Source organism: Calliphora vicina, chromosome 5 (genome assembly GCF_958450345.1).
Source record: "Calliphora vicina chromosome 5, idCalVici1.1, whole genome shotgun sequence".
NCBI lineage: Eukaryota > Metazoa > Arthropoda > Insecta > Diptera > Calliphoridae > Calliphora > Calliphora vicina.
Window position 1 is genome coordinate 92,504,759 of NC_088784.1, and position 20,816 is coordinate 92,525,574.

At 29.2% G+C, this 20,816-nt stretch overlaps 1 protein-coding gene across 6 annotated transcripts; it reads right to left on the reverse strand.

Moving 5' to 3' along the window:
- Positions 1 to 848: 848 nt before the first annotated feature.
- On the reverse strand, positions 849 to 14,513 carry Jabba (jabba). 6 transcript variants are annotated; one of them, XM_065511248.1, is made up of 10 exons: positions 14,465 to 14,513; positions 14,312 to 14,345; positions 8,411 to 8,700; positions 7,961 to 8,334; positions 7,693 to 7,899; positions 3,418 to 3,679; positions 2,957 to 3,103; positions 2,682 to 2,885; positions 1,278 to 1,343; positions 849 to 1,204 (listed from the first exon to the last, which is right to left on the reverse strand). In XM_065511248.1, exons 3-10 carry the CDS (start codon positions 8,655 to 8,657, stop codon positions 1,038 to 1,040), a joined length of 1,674 nt encoding a protein of 557 aa, XP_065367320.1. In that variant the 5' UTR covers positions 8,658 to 8,700; positions 14,312 to 14,345; positions 14,465 to 14,513; the 3' UTR covers positions 849 to 1,037. The 6 variants fall into 6 exon arrangements, with proteins under 6 accessions (XP_065367320.1, XP_065367323.1, XP_065367321.1 ...); XM_065511250.1 differs by having other exon boundaries at positions 1,067 to 1,217; XM_065511251.1 differs by lacking the exon at positions 2,682 to 2,885.
- Positions 14,514 to 20,816: the final 6,303 nt, after the last annotated feature.

Here is a 20,816-nt window from a genome sequence, read left to right on the forward strand (position 1 = left end):
CGTAATTGAAAACACAAAAAAATAACAAAAATGTGTTTTCAATTACAAAAATTATCTTTTAAAGTATTAAAAATTATCAAATTCAAAACTCAAAATTCAATAGCAAATATCAGAAAATTTTGTTTTTGAGCACATGAATACTTGATTCAATTATGAAATAATTGCAACCAGTTCAATATGTGATACATATTTTAATTGAAACGGTTTAAGAAATAGTTTTTTCTGTGTCATTAGAACGACAATTACGTCCACATTTCTATGCTTTTAAAATAAATTAACAAAAACTGAAAAATTTTCATTTTTCAGTTTTTGTTAAATTTTTTTAAATTTTTTTTTATTTTTGAAATTTAAACTCTTTTTTAAATTTAAACATTTTTTTTTAATATTTAGCGAAAAAAAACTTTTGGTGAAAAAAAAAATTCGGGTTAAAAAATATTTTTTCCGATTTTGACCCATTGTAGGTCCAACTTACTATGGTCTTTATATGTCGTGGCAATGGTCTTTGAAATGTCTATCATTAGATATTCATATTGTCTATATTCAAATGGAGGTTGTCCTGGTTTTTTCCACATATCTCAGCCATTTGTTGGCCGATTTTGAATAGGAAACTTCTCTGAAGCATGTCTGATAGAATTATTGAAGATTTGGATCTGGGGTCTTCAGAAAATTGATTTCAACAGACAGACAGACGGACATGGCTTAATCAACTCCGCTGTCTATAAGGATCCAGAATATATATACTTTATAGGGTGGGAAATGAAAAATGTAGAAATTACAAACGGAATGACAAACTTATATATACCCTTCTCACGAAGGTGAAGGGTATAAAAACAGCAAACACAAAATAATTAAAATCCAATTACTTACATAACTTTTATTCATTTTATTATTATTTGTATTTACTTTTCTTTAAAAAAAATTCACAATTCAAAAATATCTCGATTTTATTCTAAAACTAAATAATAAAAAAAATAGTATTAAAAAAATTAATAATTAAGAGAAAAGAATAAATAAATTCTCTTAAAAAATTATAAATATCAACGACGATTTTTATTACGATTCTTAGCATGATTATGATGATTATTCTGTTTATTTTGAGCTGTATGATTTAATTGTTTCTTCTGATTGCCTGCGCCCAAGGTGTCATGAGTCTCACTGCTAGGGCTTACGTGTTGATCAGCTTCTTTGGGCGTGGAAGTTTGGGCTGAAATAAAAATCTATTAGATGTAAAAAAAATGCAACAACATAAAACAAGATTTTTGAAAAAAAAGAATTACCTGCATGATTGGCATCTTTTACAATGGGAGCGGGATGGAATATGGAATGGAAATCTTGGGGGGAGCCTAGTAGAGGATAAGGAAGAAATAGGAAATGAAAACAGAAGGTTCTCAGAGAATTTTAAATGCACATGCAAGTATTAAAGAAAGCAACTAGATGAGGACTATTAAGTATATACAGTGAGTGACAATACAATGGAAACTTTTTTGAAACCTATATTCCGTAATTGGTTTTCAAAATTATAATATTTTAAGAAATATGAATGTATTGTTACGAAATTGTACTTGAATTCAAATGTAACGATTTTAACGGCTGATTTAAAAGTAGCAGAATGCTTTCAAATAGCAGTGCTGTAATAGCAAACTGTAAAATATATGTGGGCATTATTAACATTAAATAAAAGCTTTCAGTTGACCATTGATCGTATGTTGGCAACGCTGTTTGCTGCGACCGTATATTCGAATTCGAATATTCAGTTAAAGAACATTGTAGAAAGTACACCACAGATGGCGTATGTACTAGAAAGCTCTAGACAGTTAAAGAGCAATCTAGAATGCAGATGGCAGTGTTATAATTATTGGCAGAGGTTGCAGTCGTGAATGAGTTTATCAGAGACGCTTTTCGAATAAACATCAACTGAGTGCCATGTTTTTCAAGTGAATTCGTGTACATTATAAAGTGTGTCTGTATTTCTATGAATTTATAAAACATTGAGTGACTATTTAATTCTGTTGTTGTACATTTTAAATAAATAAAGAGTTTTTACAATTTTAAAACTACTAAACTGCTTTTATTTGCAATCAAAAGTATCCGGTTTATTTATAGGAAATAAACCAACGTTTTGAAAAGGTTAAAACGTAACAGTATATTTTTAAGATAAATTCAAATTTATTTAATTAAATAGGTTTTCTATTAAAATATAATCAATTTCAGCATTTTTAATTACTCAATTTTAAAGGAAATTCTTTTATATGCTGAGTTCTTGCAGAAGTTTAAAAGTTTCCATTGTTTTGGCAATGGTAGGAAGTATAATCACGTTCTATAAATATATTTGCGTGAAACTTTAATGCTAATATTTACTATATTTTAATAGAAACTTTATAAAATTTGAATGTAACCTAGAAATATACAAATATTTCTTTTTAACAACTGAAATTCCAGAATATGGGGGTTTCCATTATAATGTAACAACTCACTGTTTATACTTTAATTGGCCATAGGTGAATATTTCATAATGTTACAAATGGAATGACACGACTTTGGGTGAAGGTGGGGTATAATAAAGCGAATGGATGAGAGTATATGATGAATAAATCAAATTTCTATAGGCAGAGACACGATAAATGACAGTGAAAGTAAGCCAAATTAATCAAGCCCCCAATAATATCAGAATTCTAACAAACCAATGGGACTATAGAAGATATCTTCCGTAGATGAGGCCGGTGTCAAAGTCACCGAACAATCCAATTTTTCCAATTTCGGATAGTGTTTCGTATGGGTAATTTCGGTTTTAATTGTTATAGTCCAATCTAATTCTATGGCAGTTTGTGTGGTTATGGTTCTATAAGATTTATCCTCGACTCTTACTCGAGGTGGATTAAAAGGTACTGGTGACAGAGATGGAAGTTTTTAATTAACTACTATTTACTAATTAAGTACAATCATAAATCTAACATACCTGCTTTAGATGCAATGGGTAGAGAAGGCTTTAAAGATGCCGCCGATTCATGGCCTGGTGTGGACTTTTGTTTGTTCTCCTGCATTTGTGGTGCCGTCAAATGAGTCTGTGTAGTTTTTGGAGTATTCAGTGAGGTTTGTGTTGGTGCTGTCAAAAGAAGTTGGGGATAGGTGGAAAATGTTTATATAGAAAACCAAAAGCCAAATATTGTTCGAAAATTTTGAATTTTGTTTCAGTTTTTTTCTTAAGAAAATATTAGCAAATAAAAATGATTAAAATAAATAAATTCTGTAAATTCACTCTTTTTTTTATTATAAGTAGTTGAATGTTATAGATTAAACTTCCAATTATTGTGTAAGTTTAAGGGCTTAAATGTATTAAAAAAATATATATTAAAATGAAAATAAAGAAGATAGATGTATAGGAAAACCAGTTATAATGTAAATACTAAAAACCATTACCGACTTCTGTTGTCGCTGCTGATGTTTCTGTGGTGTCTCTCTCCTCGGATGATCCATTTGTGTTGGCGGTTTCTTTGGGCGTGTGCATTTCTTCGTCATCACTATCTGCCGGCGAGTGAGACTCAGTTTTGTTGTCGTCCAGGTCTTTAGGGTTTTGACGATTTTTTACCCCACCATTTTCTTTGGTTTCATCTTTTTTTGGTGCCATTGGTTTTTCATCGTTTTGAGATGTAGTGGAGTCCTTTTGAGTTTCTGAGGATTTCTGTAATAGATATTTGTTGAAAGGAAATTTCTATGGTTTTGCACGAAAAGGAAAAAAATATAGTTGTACATATTTACCATAACCATTTCAACATTTAAACAAGTTCTTTTAACAATATTATGGTCTCTGAAATTATTTTTATATTTGCGGTAACTATAATATGTTTATGTTAATAATCACATGATTGCAGCAATCACGTTTTGATTGTAGTAATTAAGTATATGTTTGAGGCAACCATATTCATGATGTTATACTTCACCGTATTGTGTTGTTCTAGGATAATGGTTATCATACTCAGAGAAAGCCATATTATAATACAATGTAATGATTCATCAATAAACATGATTGCCACAAAAATATATTTAATTACTGCAATCATATAAATGATAGCTACAATCATGTGAATGGTAACGTAAACATATAATGAGTACCACAACCTTATATTAATTACTGTGATTATAATATTGTTAAAAAAAAACTTGTAAACATTTTTAGATGGTTGTAAACATGGTAAAATGTTGATTTTGCTGAAAATGTTTTTAAAGTTTTCAGTTTATCATCTTGCCTAAAAAAGAGTTTTCTATTCTCAAATGCACAGTGGTCCAGAAACTTTTTATTTTAGAAATAATTTGGTAGCTCGTGAACGATTCAAGATATGGTCGAGAAATTTTTCGGATAATATTTCAAAGAAAATAAAAACAAGTAAGAGAGCTATATTGAGCTGTGCCGAACCTTCACCAATTTTTTTTTTTTTAAATTTCCATTTCAATTTTTTTTTAATTAATTAGTGAAAAGAAATTTTATGGCAAACAATTTTTTTCAAAATAAATTTTTTATTTTTTTTTTTTTCCAATTTTGTTAAAATTTTTTTTAATTTATTAGTGAACAAAATTTTTGTAGAAAAAAAATATTTTGTTGTACGTCCGACTTACTAAGGCGTTATATACGTCGTTGCAAAGGTCTTTGAAATATCCATCATTAGATATTCTTATTGTTTATATTAATGACATAGTAATCTAGATATGGATAAAAAAATAGGTCAAAAATCGATATTGTTTTTTCATTATTTTTAAATAACATCCGAACTGGTTCTGTAATCAATATATAGATATATGAATCATGTAGTAAGTTATTTGGGGCTACGGAAAGCTGATTTCAATATACGGACATGGCTACATCGAATCCGCTATCTATAACGATCCAAAATATCTACAGTCATCTAAGTTCGGAACATCTAAAATAGGGTCTTTATATAGAAAAAAATTGTTAGGGCTCGTATATATTTTCTATCTGATTCTGAAAGAAATCTTAACAGAAATTAATGTAAAAAAAATTAGGCCATCACCCTCTTCAAAAATTGGCCAATTTTGAAGCAAAATGGAAAAATTATATAAAAACAAGTAAGAAAGTATGGTCGGGCTTGACCGACCTACACCCTACACTAAGTAAAAGAGCGAAAACATTTTTCTTTTAAAATTTCAATAATTTATATTTTTGAGTGATTTTCGGAAGTGGGTCTTATATGGGAACTATGACCAATTATGGACCGATCACCATGAAATTAGGTCGTGTAATTTATGTGCATATTAAAGTTAACTATGTTGAATTTTGTGTGTATACTAGGGTATTCGAATTATTCGATTTTTCTCTTGTTCGAATAAAACGAATAATTCGAATAAGAGATTTTAACTTGTTCGAATAATTCGAATTTAAAATTAATCGAATTATTCGAATAATTTGATTTTTTTTTTAAAAGTAGAGACTGAAGTTTTGATGTCGGTTTTTTAAGTGTTGATAACATTAAAAAAAATTCGAAAACGAAGTCCCTCATTAAATTTTCATCAGAAATATTCTGATCAGATTAACTCCCGAACAATCAACAAAACAATTGATTACCAAATACTTTAGTTACCATTTTGAAGTGGTCTTGGGGAATTACACAATAAAGGGAATATGTCCAAAGTTTGATATCATTGTCAGTGAACGTTGCTAATTTGAAGTCAGGCAGTGCATGATTGACGCATTTACAAATACTCAAAAAGTTTATTACCATGTTAGACAAAGATGTTCAACGATGTTCAAAATCATGTACATATAAGGCGAATTCCATGCTTTTCTTTCAAAAAAACATTAGTTTGCAATATTTGTGTTTATCATTCGATTTATTAAATATTTTGCAACACCTACATACGCGGTTAATAACATCACTTATATACATATGTATATATATTTTAAAATCATGGCCTTAAGCCGAGAGCAACATAATATGATAAGTCCTTCATCATATGAATGGTTGTCACAAACATATATTTGTTTACTGTAACCATATATATGGTTGATACAATCATGTGAATCGTAAATTAACCATATTATTGTTACCATAATCATGTAGATGGTTACTGTGACTATAATATTGTTAAAAATCTTGTAACACTATATAAATGGTTACAGTAACCATGCCCAATTAAATTTTTTCTCTGCGTGCAGTTTAGGAAAGTAATTCATAAAATGTTAAAAGATTCTAGATATAACAGTTCATTAGATATTCGAAAATAACTATTTACTTTATATGATACTAGCTGACCGCCCACCTTCGCTCGGTAGCTATTTATTTATGATTTGTATTTCATCTACTATATATATTTTTTTATATATAATAATTTGTCTTATTAAGAGAAGTGAAAAGGAGGCAGTAACAGTTAGTTCTTTGAGTTTTCCTAAAATTTTCTCATCCGGAAGAATTCCCGTTATATTGATGTATGAATCATGTATGTAAGTTATTTGGGGCTACACTATTACACCATTTATACAACCCCGACCATTTTGAAGGAATCAGCACATAATGGTACCGGAGTAAATTCCGTAAAGTTTTGCGGCTTTCACAATGATAACTAACTAGATATTCCATAATATCTATTTACTTTGTATGGGAGGTGCTATGGTCACTTAAAATTTCAAAATAAAAAGTAACCTAATGGTCCTGCCAATTATAAACGTTAAAAATTCCAAGAGAATCTGTCCAGTGTTTTATCATCCTATAAGGTACAAACAAACAAATAAACAGTCATAAATATGGTTAAACATAAAATTCCTAATTTTAACCGTTTTTAACCCCTTTAAGGTAAACTTTTGAAAAGGAACTTTCTAAATACATAATTTTGTATGTCAGTGTGTGTCGGTGTTAAAGAAGTAAAGCAAAACTTCCCGCATATGACTATTTGTTGGTAAAAAATTCGATATTTTCGAAGTAAAAAAAATTTGTTATTTACACTACAATTTTCAATAACTAAGTGAGAATAAATGAAAGGTATTCAAAATTACATACAAGTTATTAAAAATAAAACCGCGTTCAAAAGATAAGCCATATATTCACCCATTTTCAAGTCACACACCCAATCTGGATCGCTATAGATAGCGAAGTCGATATAGCCATGTCCATCTTTCCGTCTGTATGTTGAAATCAATATTCCAAAGCCACCATATCCGTCTTTCCGTTTGTATGTTGAAATCAACTTAAAGAATCCAGCAAATAACTTACATACATGATTAATACATCAATATATCTGCTAGAGCCCAACTTATATTGCTATTTAAAATCCTGCAAATCTGACCAAAAATGGCTGAGATATAAGCAAAAAAATTAGATTACCTTGACTTTTTCACCCACATTTTTTCAATAAAAAGTTTTTTGTTTTACATTTCTTTCCCATATACTTTGACACTCTAACTTGTTTTCTTTAAGATGTTAATCATTTAGTCCCAGGGTTTTCAATGTTACCAAGTACTTGTACATTTCAGGAGACTCAAAGCCTAGAATTCTCTTGATGTTTTCAACTTGGGGCAGCCCCATTTCAACTACGAACCCATGTAAACATAAATCAACTCAAAAACATCTCGGTGTCAATGTGAAGTGTTGAATAATACATAATTCAACAACGTTAACTTCTGACAGTCTTGCTTCAAATTACCGAGATATGTATAAACAAAGTTTTTTTATTTCTCTTTATACTGACCTCTTGATTTTTCCTTTCAGTCTCTTCATCACTCGTACAGGAACTAATAGAAGTGGTACTACTATCGTCGTCATCCTCATCTTCTTTGGGTACATAGTCGGAATCATTATCCGAATCTTCATTAGCATACTTTTCCAACATTTCATCGACAGTCAGATTTAGGTCGGCAGCATCATCATCCCTTGGTCTCTTAGTAGAGCGTTCAGACTAGAAATTACAAAGTAATTGGAAAATGTTTTTATTAAACAGAAAATTATTATGGATCTACCGAATCCTTTGCTCCCTTGCCATCCTGAACAAATACACGACGAGCTGGTACTTCACGATGTTGACCCGGTTTACAAATGGCACTGCTGAAAAGTTTACGCAATTTTCCCATGAACGTTACATTATTGCTCGAACTATGCATGACTGTGGTTTCTATCTCACGATATCTTATCGATTTAAGGCCTTGAACGCGTATGGCTCTTAAACGGCGACGTTTGGTCTGCATGTAGTAGACCATGGTGTGCGGTGTTACCGGCTGTGATCCCACAATATAAGATCCTACGGACAGCCAAATACGAAAGACACGCAACCAAACAATCAGGGTTAGAAAGAAAATCCATGGCAATGGACGTTCGAGTTGTAATTCAGTGTCATCTATAATTAAGGAACAACATCCCATAGAGAATAATTAGTATGTAATTGCACAAGATTTTATTAAAAAAAATATCACCTTGTGGCAAACTCCATTTTGCCGTATCCTCCAACACTTTCAGCACACGATCAGTTCTCTCAATCATCCATTGACCCATACGATTGCTTGCAAACTTTTCCATTGCTTGTGTAATACGATCGCTGAATGTTTTCTGTTGTGCTATATCAATTTCTTCGATTTCATCATCATCGGCCACCGCAATCTCATCTTCGCCATGACCATGATGTTTTTCTTTGCCAGACGCCTGTTTTGTTTCATGAGCCATAATTCTTGTTGTTCTTCGAGCTTCTTCGATTTTCAATCTGAAACTAAAATGTGTATAATTTGTTAATGTTGTTTTGAATATTCTTATCAGTGTTTTTTTTTTGTACTTATTTTATATAGAAAATATTGTCTCTCTAATTTGTATATTAGTTTTTATTTTAATTATCAATTTTAATGAAAATAGTTGTTATAGTTATAATGACTAATTTAATTTTGAAAAACATATTAAATGTACTTTGCCCACTTAGTATTAGTTTAAAGATTATTTTTAAATGGTGTAGGTGTTTGTATATAATAAAGCGGAATGTATAGATAAAGCGGAATTCTGAGACAGTGATCTATAAAATAATTCTTCATTCGGTTTTATTATTCCAATAAAAAGGCTAACAAAAATACATTAAAATAAAATTAAAATATTATTGCCTACCATAGTGGCGAATATATATTGGCTTTGTGTAGAATTTGCTCAGGATCATTTTCTGAGTAGATTGAGTGATGTCCGTCCGTCCATGTAAAGCTTGTAATCAAGCTGCAGATCACAACTTAGAAGACAATTGGATGAAATTTATCACATACTGCTTTATAGACCCAAGGCCTAAGCTTATTGAATTAAGATACACAGAAAAAATTATATTACAATTCAAACATTTATCACATATTGAACTGGTTTCAATTATTTCATAATTGAAAATTTTGAAATTTTCTGATAATTTCTGTTGAATTTTGAGTTTTGAATTTGATAATTTTGACAATTGAATATAAAATTTTCGTTACTGGTTGAAATTTAAATACAAAAATTATTGAATAGATAATTTCCGTAATTGAAAACACAAAAAATAACAAAAATGTGTTTTCAATTACGAAATTCAACCAATAACGAAAATTTTATATTCAATTGTCAAAATTATCAAATTCGAAACTCAAAATTCAATAGAAAATATCAGAAAATTTTGTTTTTGAGCACATGAATACTTGATTCAATTATAAAATAATTGAAACCAGTTCAATATGTGATATACATATATTTGAATTGAAACGGTTTAAGAAATAGTTTTTTCTTTGTAGAATCGTTTCATTATTTCTCCTAGTCCCCATAAAAATTTTCTCCCGACATAAGGCTTTATATATCCACAAAAGTTTCGGCACAAATTCCTTTTTTTATGTATAAAAAAAATCACATTTAAAATTTTTGTATGGATCGGTCAATTATTAGTCGTAGCTCCCATATAAGGCCTACCTCCAAGGTATCCAAGTAAAAATCAAAATAAACAAAAATCATATATACAGAAATTATGACATGTTTTGACGATTGGTCGGTCCATTAGTATTCATACCTCCCCAATTAGGTCCACTTCCGAAAATCAAATTTAACACAAATAAGTTTCATATATGGGGAATTTCATGTCAAGTGAACCAACTTTTAAAATCGATGTCCGTTAAATCCGATCAGGAAGACTGATTTTTTCAAAAAAAAATTCAAAAATTGTATATTTTAAGTTACAAAACATTTATTTTGATAGATATTGAACTCGCAACCCCTAAAAGACCAAATAGGTCTTCAATGAAAATATCTAACTAAGCTTTATTTAAAAAAAACCCATTTTGAAAAAAAAGTCAAACAAAATTTTGATTTCGGAAAAAAAATATTAAAATTTTTTTATTTTAATATTTTTTTTCTAAAGATTGAAGATCTAAACTATTTGGGACACATTTTGCTGAGAACAATAGGTAATAAGTTACAGAGAGTTCTTGACCGATATTGTTGAAAAATTGTGTCTTAATTACTATCCAATAGGTCTAACCTTTAAATGCATGATTTTTACTTTTATTTTTCTATAAAGTATCAAATATTTAGTTGATTTTTATTTATTATATTTCCTTTAGCTTTAGTTTGATTAAGAATTTCTTTAGCTGAAACTTTTCGTAATCCATTTGATTTTGCTGAAGGAGAATCTGAATTAGTATCAAGCTTATGTTCATCTAAAATTAAGTGAACCGGGAATGTAGACAATTGACAACAATATGCATTCAAGGGCTAACCTTGGTGTCGGAAGACATCGATTTTAAACGTTGGTTCACTTGATATGAAATCCCCCATATATGTACATAAATCAGCCACCTAATTTTACGACGATCGGTTCATAATTACTCGTATCTCCCAAATATAAGTCCAAATGTCACACAAATTTTGATATCCAAATAAAATTCAACGCAAATAGTTTTCATATATACAAAAGTTATGTCACCAAATTAGATGACGATCAGTTCATAATTAATTATAGCTCCCATATAAGATCAACTTCCGAAAATTATTTTAACGATCGTAAATATCTTAACAATTTTTGTATCCAATTCAAATTAAACCCAACAAATGTTATATGTATATACAATAATAGGATCAGTTCATCGATCGATGCAGTACGCTGTGTCTCGGATACGCTTCACTTTGGAAGAGAGTATCCGAAATTGGGTTGATTTATTCTTGGAAATAAATCTGGCATTTATAATCGGATTGTCCGATCGGGATAAAATTTGACGCGAACGTAGCCAAGGAGTTATTAAAATGAGCTCTACAAATTCTCCAGGGGAGGCCCTATAAGTTCTCAAGGTAGGGTACCTTCGACATGTAAAATTTTTAAACACGTGTTATTTTATTGTTTGGCTAGATCTTGAAAAACATGCTTGCGTATGCTATTTATCTCTTATAATTTCCGAGTTATAGGTATTTCAATATTGAAATTTTAAAATATGGTCATTCCTTGGTCCACTTTTTTAAAAATATTGGGCGTACTTTTGGACCAAATGGACTAGAATTTCTTTTGTTAGTTAGACAACTAAATTACTAAGTAATAATATACTTACAAAAGATTTCTGAGCAATATCGATTACGGATCCAAAACTAAACTATTTTCAATTAAAAAAATAGTAGATTTTTGCTGTTTTTTGGGCGTAAAGGTGCATTAACCTTTTTTTTATTAAAAAAAACTTTTTTTAAGAACATATCGCTCATTTGCTGCAACAACGTCATAAATCGATTTTAGAAATAAAACCTGATTTAAATAGTAGACGTTAATATCTTTCTGTAGTATTCTACACTAATTAAAGAATTATTTTTCTTTTAAAATTTCAAAAAATTAGTAATTGAGTTTCGGGGGTGGCCCTTACATGGGAATATTTCTGTATTAAACTTGTTGTTGTAACAGTTCCGCTGTTGTTGGAAATTCTTCCATGGGGAATAGCTGTATCTGGTTGATACAGCTATTGCTGAGTTGACAATCTTTTACCGATTGGGAATCGGGTTGTTTCTGAGCGTATATCCAATTGGACAGCCATCTAGCAATTGGACTGTAACTTCTGAACGAATAGCCCGATTTTAAAAAAATTTCGGTAAGGAAAAGATATACATATTATATATCAACATGTGGGAAATTATGTCCTCTGTTCAAAAATGTAAAAAAATTTTTAGAATTCAAAAAATTATAGAAGATTTTTTTTCAAAAATATGAGAATAAAAAATGGTTGCTTATTTTTTTGGAAAATGTTAATTTTTTAAAATGCAATAAAAGTTTTATTTATAAATCGTTTTAGTAAAACTTCACAGTTATATGGAGACTTTCGATCCAAATCCAAAAGCGAAAAAGATATTTGTGAAATGTTTACATAAACAATAGGTCTACTTCGGAAGGCTCTGGACCATACTGCTATACGAATTTTGATATTATTTTGCTTTTATAATATTTCTCGAAATATTATCTTTCAGATAAATATAAATACATTATTTATCTTTATCTAAATTTCTGTACAATTTATAATTAATGTAAGTACTTTTTTCGAATAAAAAAATGTCGAAAAAACTTTTTTTCTTTTAAGTTTGAAAGCACATAATTTTTGACTCATTAAAGTTTCTTAAACTATTCTCTCTTACGATTATAAATAAATTTATTATTAATTCAAAAAAATATATTTAAAGAAAATTGCGATTGAATTGGATTCGTTATTAGCAAAAACTCTGACCAAGGTAGGTAAAAAATAATCAAATTTGACTTTTCAAATGCGAATAACTCGTAAACTGTATATGTCTAAGGCAATGTTTTTGGTAGATCTCGTCTATTGAATTCCATATATATAAAATATCCATAAATATAAAAATCTTTCAAATCGGATCGCAAAAAAAATTTTGCATTATTTTTATTTTTTGATATTCCCGAGTTGCCCTACTTTGCGGCATTGCGGCTCGGCCCCTTGGTGTTATAAGCCAAAATTCAAAACTTAATTTTATCAACATCTTCTCTATATCCATGGAAAATTGTATTAAAATCGGGCTATTCGTTTAGAAGTTGCAGATTTCAATATATTAAGGTAAGAGGGCGGTAGACTAATTTTTTGACATTTATTTGTATTTTATTGGAAATCACTTGTTGTGATTTCAATACATCGTCGCTGTGAAACAAACAATTCTATATCATCCAGTCAAGTCCAAACCTCTGAAACATGTTGCCATTCTCTCATAAGCGTATCTGATAAAGCTTTGATCGGGGTATAATTTTGAGTCCGTATTTTGAGGTCTAGAATTTTCAATAGGTTTTTTCTTGGATTGAGATCTGGTGATTGTTCAGGCCTCATTAAAACACGTAACTCACTGGATTGTAAACACTCAGTTATAATCCTTAAGTTGTATAAGGAACATATTTTCCTCAGCATATGTACATATTGGGTGCCCCGATAGACTAGACGATAGTGTGCTGGACTATCAATCCAGGGGTTGCGGGTTTGATTCCTGCCAGAGACTCTGGGTGTTTCTGCAGACAAGCAAAACGCTTCTTAAGAATTATTTTTGGATTTTGACCTATAATTTGAATATTTGGAAAAGTTTCCATTGTATTGTCAACCATGTTTAGGGCATTTCAGGGTCGACCTAACTCTGCTCCCTATTTCATTCTACCTATCGTTCATCACAACATAATAAGGCACGTATACATTTCACACAAAACAACAGTTGAAAATTGAATAAAGTATTTTTAGTCAATTATTTCATTGCCCCAAAAGAAATGAAATGAAATAAATAATAAAATTATCAATTGACACAAATGAGATCAAAGTGTATCGAAAGTAAAAACAAAATCCAAAGCAAAATACATATAAAACAGAAAAGTGCAATATAACAAAAATCGAAGAGAAAAATAAGAGAGCAACACTAAAGCGGACTGGACAACAATGGCAACAATCAATTTTATTTAAAAATTAACACAAAATAAACTACTAGTATTATTTTATACAAATAAAAGCGAGAAACAAATTTGATATGCACATATTTTCAATTGAAAGATTGTTTTATAATTTAAGTGATGACGAGAAATCTGTTTGGCATTGAACTTTAAAGCAATTAAGTAGAAATAAATAGAAATCTATATGAGTTTAAATTTATTTAATTAAAAGCAACTACAACAAGAAAAACACATTAATTATAAACCCAAACATGGACTGTAAGTAAATTAAGTGCGCCGACTACCAGAGCCAAGCCAGCCCATGTAAATAAAAGCAGACACAAATCAACAAGTGATAACGGTATTAATTCAATTCGAAATAAATAAATACATTAATTCGTATAAAGAGAAAAATATATACAAACAATTTTAGTACAAAATCTTAACTTACCGGCTTTTATTGAAAAAATATTTAGAAAATTTCACTGAAATAGAAAATTCACTTTTTTAAGTATTTAAAATTTTATTTTACACTAATTAATTTTTTATGACACTATTAATTAAAATATTATTAATTAATTTAAAAAAAATATTAAAAGCACACCTTTTTTCAAATCTTCTAACTGTCCGGCAGTACAATTAACCAACAACTGAAATCAAAGGCTCTATTTAAACCGGGAATTTTTCTACTTTCTGTTTTAATTATTTTCGCTGGGAATATTGAAGTAATCTCCACTAATCTCTGTTTTTGATCTCTTTCTCCTATCTGTCTCTTCGTATTATAAATATGCGATTTGTTTTTATGTTGAATGTTCTCTCCTGGAAATGTGTACATAAATATTTGATTCTCTTGCTTTTTTCATGTATAGCTTGGGTTACCAGATCAGGTAAATAATTTTTTCTAATTAAATATAGCTCCAAATTAAAACAATATACATATATTAAGGCGGCCCTTGACTTTGCACTTTGAACCAATTTCGGATACTCGGTTCCAAAGTGATGCGTATCCCAGATAGAGAAAAAATCTCACTCCCAACTAATAACACCACACTTTTTAAAAGTAAACTATTTAATTTTTGTTTATTTTCTTTTCAACATTTTTTATTTATGTTTATTTTTAAAACATAACAAGTAAGAAAGTATGGTCGGTCAAGCCCGACCATATAATACCATACACTAAGTAAATGAGCAAAATAATTTTTCTTTTAAAATTTCAATAATTTATTTTCGTGAATGAATTTCGGAAGAGTGCTATGATGGGAGCTATGACTAATTATGGACCGATCGCCATGAAATTGTATCATGTTACTTATTTCTATATGAAGCTATTCGTGTTTAATTTTATGTGTATACCAACATTTTTAAGAGATTTATGCTCGTTAAAGTGATTTTCGGAAATGTGCCTTATATGGGAGCTATGACTAATTATGAACCGATCGCCATGAAATTTGTGTTGAATTTTATGTATATACCAACACTTTTAAGAGATTTATATCCGTTAAAGATATTTGCGGAAGTGGGCCTTATATGGCAGCTATGACCAATTATGAACCGATCACTATGAAATTAGGTCGTGTGATTTATATCTATATTAAAGTTAACTGTGTTGAATTTTGTGTGTATACCAAAATTTTTAAGCGATTTATGCACGTTAAAGTGATTTTCGGAAGCGGGTCTATATGGGAGCTATGACTAATTATGGACCGATCGTAACAAAATTTGGTGACATGAATTTTGTATACACAAGACTTATTTGGAGTGAAATTTGTGGAGATACATGTATAAATTAAACATTTATGACCTATTAAGTCTAATTTCGTGAGGGCATTTGTATGGGGGCTAGGTGAAAAAATGAACCGATTTCAGCCAGTTTCTATAGGCTTGGTCCTTGAGCCGAAGAAATAATATGTACCAAATTTCATCGAAATATCTTCAAAATTGCGACCTGTACTCTGCGCACAAGGTTTACATGGACAGCCAGCCAACCAGCCAGACGGACGGACATCGTTTAATCGATTCAGAAAGTGATTGTAAGTCGATCGGTATACTTTAAGGTGGGTGTTAGACTAGTAGTTTTGGGCGTTACAAACATCTGCACAAACGCATTATACCCTCCCCACTATGGTGGTGTGTGGTATAAATACTGTAACTATTAATGACCCCATTTTACATAATTGGGTTAATTTGTAAATTAAAATTAATTATTTATGTCGAATAATTTAATTTGTTTAATGTTTAGGCAAATATTTTCTTAAATAGTTTTTAGTCCATAATAAAAACACAATTGTTTACATTAATTAAACACACATTTTAATCCAATTTATCGGTGCCAAACAGATGTTGTATAACATTAAAAGAAAATTAAACATTTATAGTTTGTTTTATATTATGAAGGAACGGGAAATTGTGGGCAACATGTGGCCCATATTAATAATTTGTTTACAAAAAAAAATGTATTAATTTGTATGTATGAGTTTAATATTTAAATATATTTTTGACAAAATACAGATATTTATTTAAAAATTATTGTTTTCAAATACATACATATGCTCCTATATATGGTCCATCGTATTTATACCCTACACCACCATATTGGAGAGGCTATTATGCGTTTGTACTGCTGTTTGTAACGCCCAAAAATATTAGTTTCACACCCACCTTAAAGTATACCGATCGACTCAGAATCACTTCATGAATCGATATTTTGCACATGCCAACAACCACTTTAAAGTGTACATCGATTAACTAATGTCCGTCCGTCCATGTAAACCTTACAATCCAACTACAGATCGCAATTTCACAAACTTTTCTATTGCCCTAAGGAAAAACCCTGGCTAAAATCCGTTCATTATTTCACCTAAACCCCATACAAATTTTCAACCGAAATAAGACTTTATAGGTCATAAATGTTTAATTTATAGAGGTATAAATAAGCTTTATATCTAATCATCTAATTTTATGATGATCGGTCTATAATTTGTCATAGCTCCCACATAAGGTCCACTTCCCACTACTTTAGCGGGCTTAAATCTCTTAAAAATATTGGTATCTACATATAATTCAACAAAAATCAAATTCATAAGGTGCTAAATTGCTCAGTGTTCCCGAAAATCAGTCACAAATATAAACTAACTTATCCCCCAACAATAAGTTTCAGTGAATTTATCAATAATGGGGAATTCAGCACACTAAAAAACCAAGAAATTAAATTTACAAAAAAAAAAAATGATTTTGCTCATTTACTCATATGGTCTGGCTTGACTAACCGTACCTTCTTACTTGTTTGATTTTTGAATATTTTATAAAAATATTTTGCGAAAACAAAAATTTTTTTGAAATACATGTGCTAATTTTCAAGTGCCACTTAAAAGGCAATAATGCAATTTTGTATTTATTGTTTTTAAAATATATTTTAGCTCTATGTGAGTGACCTTCTCTTTATTATTTCAAATTATTTTTTAAGTTTGTAAAATGTGTTTATAAATTTAAAAACGCCAATATTTATATTAATTTTAGATTGTTTACATATTTCATGGAAAAATAGAGACCGAAAATAACTCGTCCCCATAGTCAAAATACCCAAATTGTGATTTATAATTTGTGATAAATAATAATCAGGATTTTTGTTTACACGGTTTGATATGACTTTTATTTTTGTGGTTTTTTAATGCTTTGATGAGAGACAAATAATTTAAATTGTGATTGATCTTAATAACTGTTACTCTACTTACCTAGTAAACCAGCAAGTAATATTGGAGCCAAGGCTTATTATCAGGGACCATAAATAACGGTTATACAGAAAATTTGAAATAAAAAAATCTCTATATTAGAGTCAACGGAGACATATACTGTTATATACCAATAGATTCGTATTGACGTTCTCTTTCAGAATCTATGGTGATATAAAAAAAAACGATCTCAACTCCACAGTTAACAGTGGTCAAAAAAGAGTTTTAAATAGCCGTTATAAAAAAACTCATTTGAGGACTTTTATTTTTTCCATCAGAAAAAAAAATAATTTGAGGACTTTTGTTTTTTCCGTCAGAAAATAAAACTCTTTTCGTTTATTTTCTACTTTTTTTCAGTATCTTTCTTTATATAATCTATCTGATATAATGTTTGTAGTAATTTATTTGTTTAAGAAAAAAAAAACAACAAAAATTTGATAATAGTAATCAAACAATAACAAATTAAAATCCCACTTGATTTTATTTTAATGACAAATTATTCAATTGAAATGCAAGGGGCTATACAAATTATAATGATCTGATCAGCGGCAAGCTTTAAGTGTCAATTTACATAAAATGAGTTTTATTTTCAGACGGAAAAAATAAAACTATTCAAATGACTTTTATTTTATGACGGAAAAAATAAAAGTCTTCAAATGAGTTTTTTTTTATGACGACTATTTAAAACTCTTTTTTAAAAGTTTCATGCGAACTTTTATTTTTAAGTTGAAAAGTAACAGTTCTAGATGGATTTTTATTTTTAAAGTCACAAAATAACTGTTATAAAATAACTTTTTTGATATCCCTTATAACCGTTACGGTCCCTGCTTATTATTTGGCTGAAACACTTTTTTTTTGTTCGCGATTTGAAAAATTTCATGGTTCTCTTGTTTGGGAATCTAACCGGAATGCTGATAGTTGTTTTGTGTTTGAAAGTCTAGCTGCTTATTCAGTGCTCCACATATGAGTTATTTTATCCCAAGTTAGCAATGATTTTAAAATATAAATTAATATAATATGAACACAAAAAAAATAATGGCTTCGACGAGACGTTAAAGCTCTAACGTCTCGTTTTTCAGTCGAACTCACTAGAAACCCAGCAAAAACTTGGTAATGACTTGCAATTATTGAACAACTTACTTTTCAATGACTACTACATACCACCTGCATTACATATAAGTAGTTAAGTAATGGCTGGCATATAATCTGATACATAAGTACTTTTTTATGAGCTAAAGTCTAAAAAATCAAAATAAACAAACAAATAATCAGTTACTTTTTCTCAATTTGCCCATTTATTTTATTGCATGTTTGTTTTTAGAAAAACAGAAAATAATATAGTACTACTGACTGAAAACCATTATTTGATGCACAATAAAATAACTAAGCAGTGGTGTAGTGAGTAGAACAGCAGACTAGCAAACGGATAGTTATTGGTTCAACTCTTGGCTGCGACTTATTTTTTGTTTGCAAATACAAAATTCTATAAATAGCTCTACAACAAAACAACTTATTTAACTGCCTATTTGTAAGCGATGGTGGTAAGTACTTGCATCCAATGACATCACCGTGTTAAAATAATGAGTTAAAAAGCTATTGTGTAAGTAGTGAATAGTAGGTAGTTTTTGATGGGAAGGTATGCTAAAAGCAAAAGTTCAATAAATAAAATAATGTACACGGTAACGTCCACTCATTACAAAATAATGTATGTGATAGCTAGTTGCAATTACCAAAATTCACAAAATTTTGGCTGGGTATAGAATGAATATAATGAATATGAAGTAACGAGATGGGTCGACAAAGTAACACAATTGCATTTTTTTTCAAGTTAAATTGAAATTTTGGTTTTTTGAAAAATTTAAAATTTTTTAAACTTTTTTTTAATTTTTTGTTAAATTTATGATTTTTTTATAATTTTCTGTAAAACTTCAGAGTTTTGCAAAAATTTATAATTTTATAAAATAATTTTCAAATTGAATGAAAACAAATATTTTCATTCAATTTGGATTACTTTTAAATAAACAACAAGTAAGAAAGCTATATTCGGCTGTACCGAATCTTATATACCCTTCACCATATTATACTTTAAAATAAAAATTTTAAATATTTTTAGGTAAACTAAATTTAATATTTTTTAATTTTAATGTCAAAATTTTTGTTTAAAAAAACTTATTTTAATTTTTTGTTTAAAAAACTTTTTTTAATTTTTTAGAAAAAAAAAATATTTTTTTTTTATTTTAATTTTTTTTTTAATTTATTAGTGAAAAAAATTAGTCATATATATTTTTTTTTTTGGAGGAAAAAAAATTTAGTTTGAAAAATATTTTTCCCGATTTTCACCCATTGCAGATCCGACTAACTATTTATCTGTAGTCTATCAAATCATTTCTATTTAATAACATAGTCCAACATTTTTGAAATGTTGAGTTCAAGCTCCTTCTCGTGTGAAATTTCTCGAAGTACTTATTAAAACTAACAAACACCCATTTGGGTTTTGCTAATTTTAGATGCTGTTCGGATTTTATGGCCTCATGTATATTTTGGCTAAAATTTTATGTTTCCGAAGATCATGCAATTTTTCTCACGGCTATATATCCCTATCTTTGATACAATTGCAGTTATGAACTAAGAGAAAAAAGTGTTAAACAAATTGATCCGAAAAATTGCATCTAGTGCTTCAAAATTGCAAAAAAAAATAATATTTTTTATATATTTTTCACAATTCTGTGGGAAATTCAGTAAAGTAATCTTCAGAGAAAATATTCCTTATAATATAACTATTTAGGACATTATAATACTGGAAAAAGCTTTATTAACATTTTGCAGCTGTATTTTACAACGAAAATGCGAGAAATGTATTAAAATTGTTTCAAAAGGCAAAAAAAAAACATGAATTAGTCAATATCAATTTTCGAAGTAAAATACAGCTGGAGAATGTGAAAAACTTTTTTTTCGACATTTTAGCAATTTTGAGCGACTAGATGAAGTTTTTTCGGGTTAATTTGTTTTAAATTTTCTTCTTTTTTCTTCTAATTTTATGGGTACAATTTTTGTGGAAGATCTTAACCCACTATCTCCTCTCTTTAGGGGTTAATTTGACCCCTTTTTTGAGAAAATCGAAAAAAGTACATTCGAAAAGGACATTTAAGGATTAAAATATTCTACGAAATTTTTTGCCGTAAAATTGGGGGTCACCAAAGACACAAAAGTTGTAAATAGAGCCCTTTA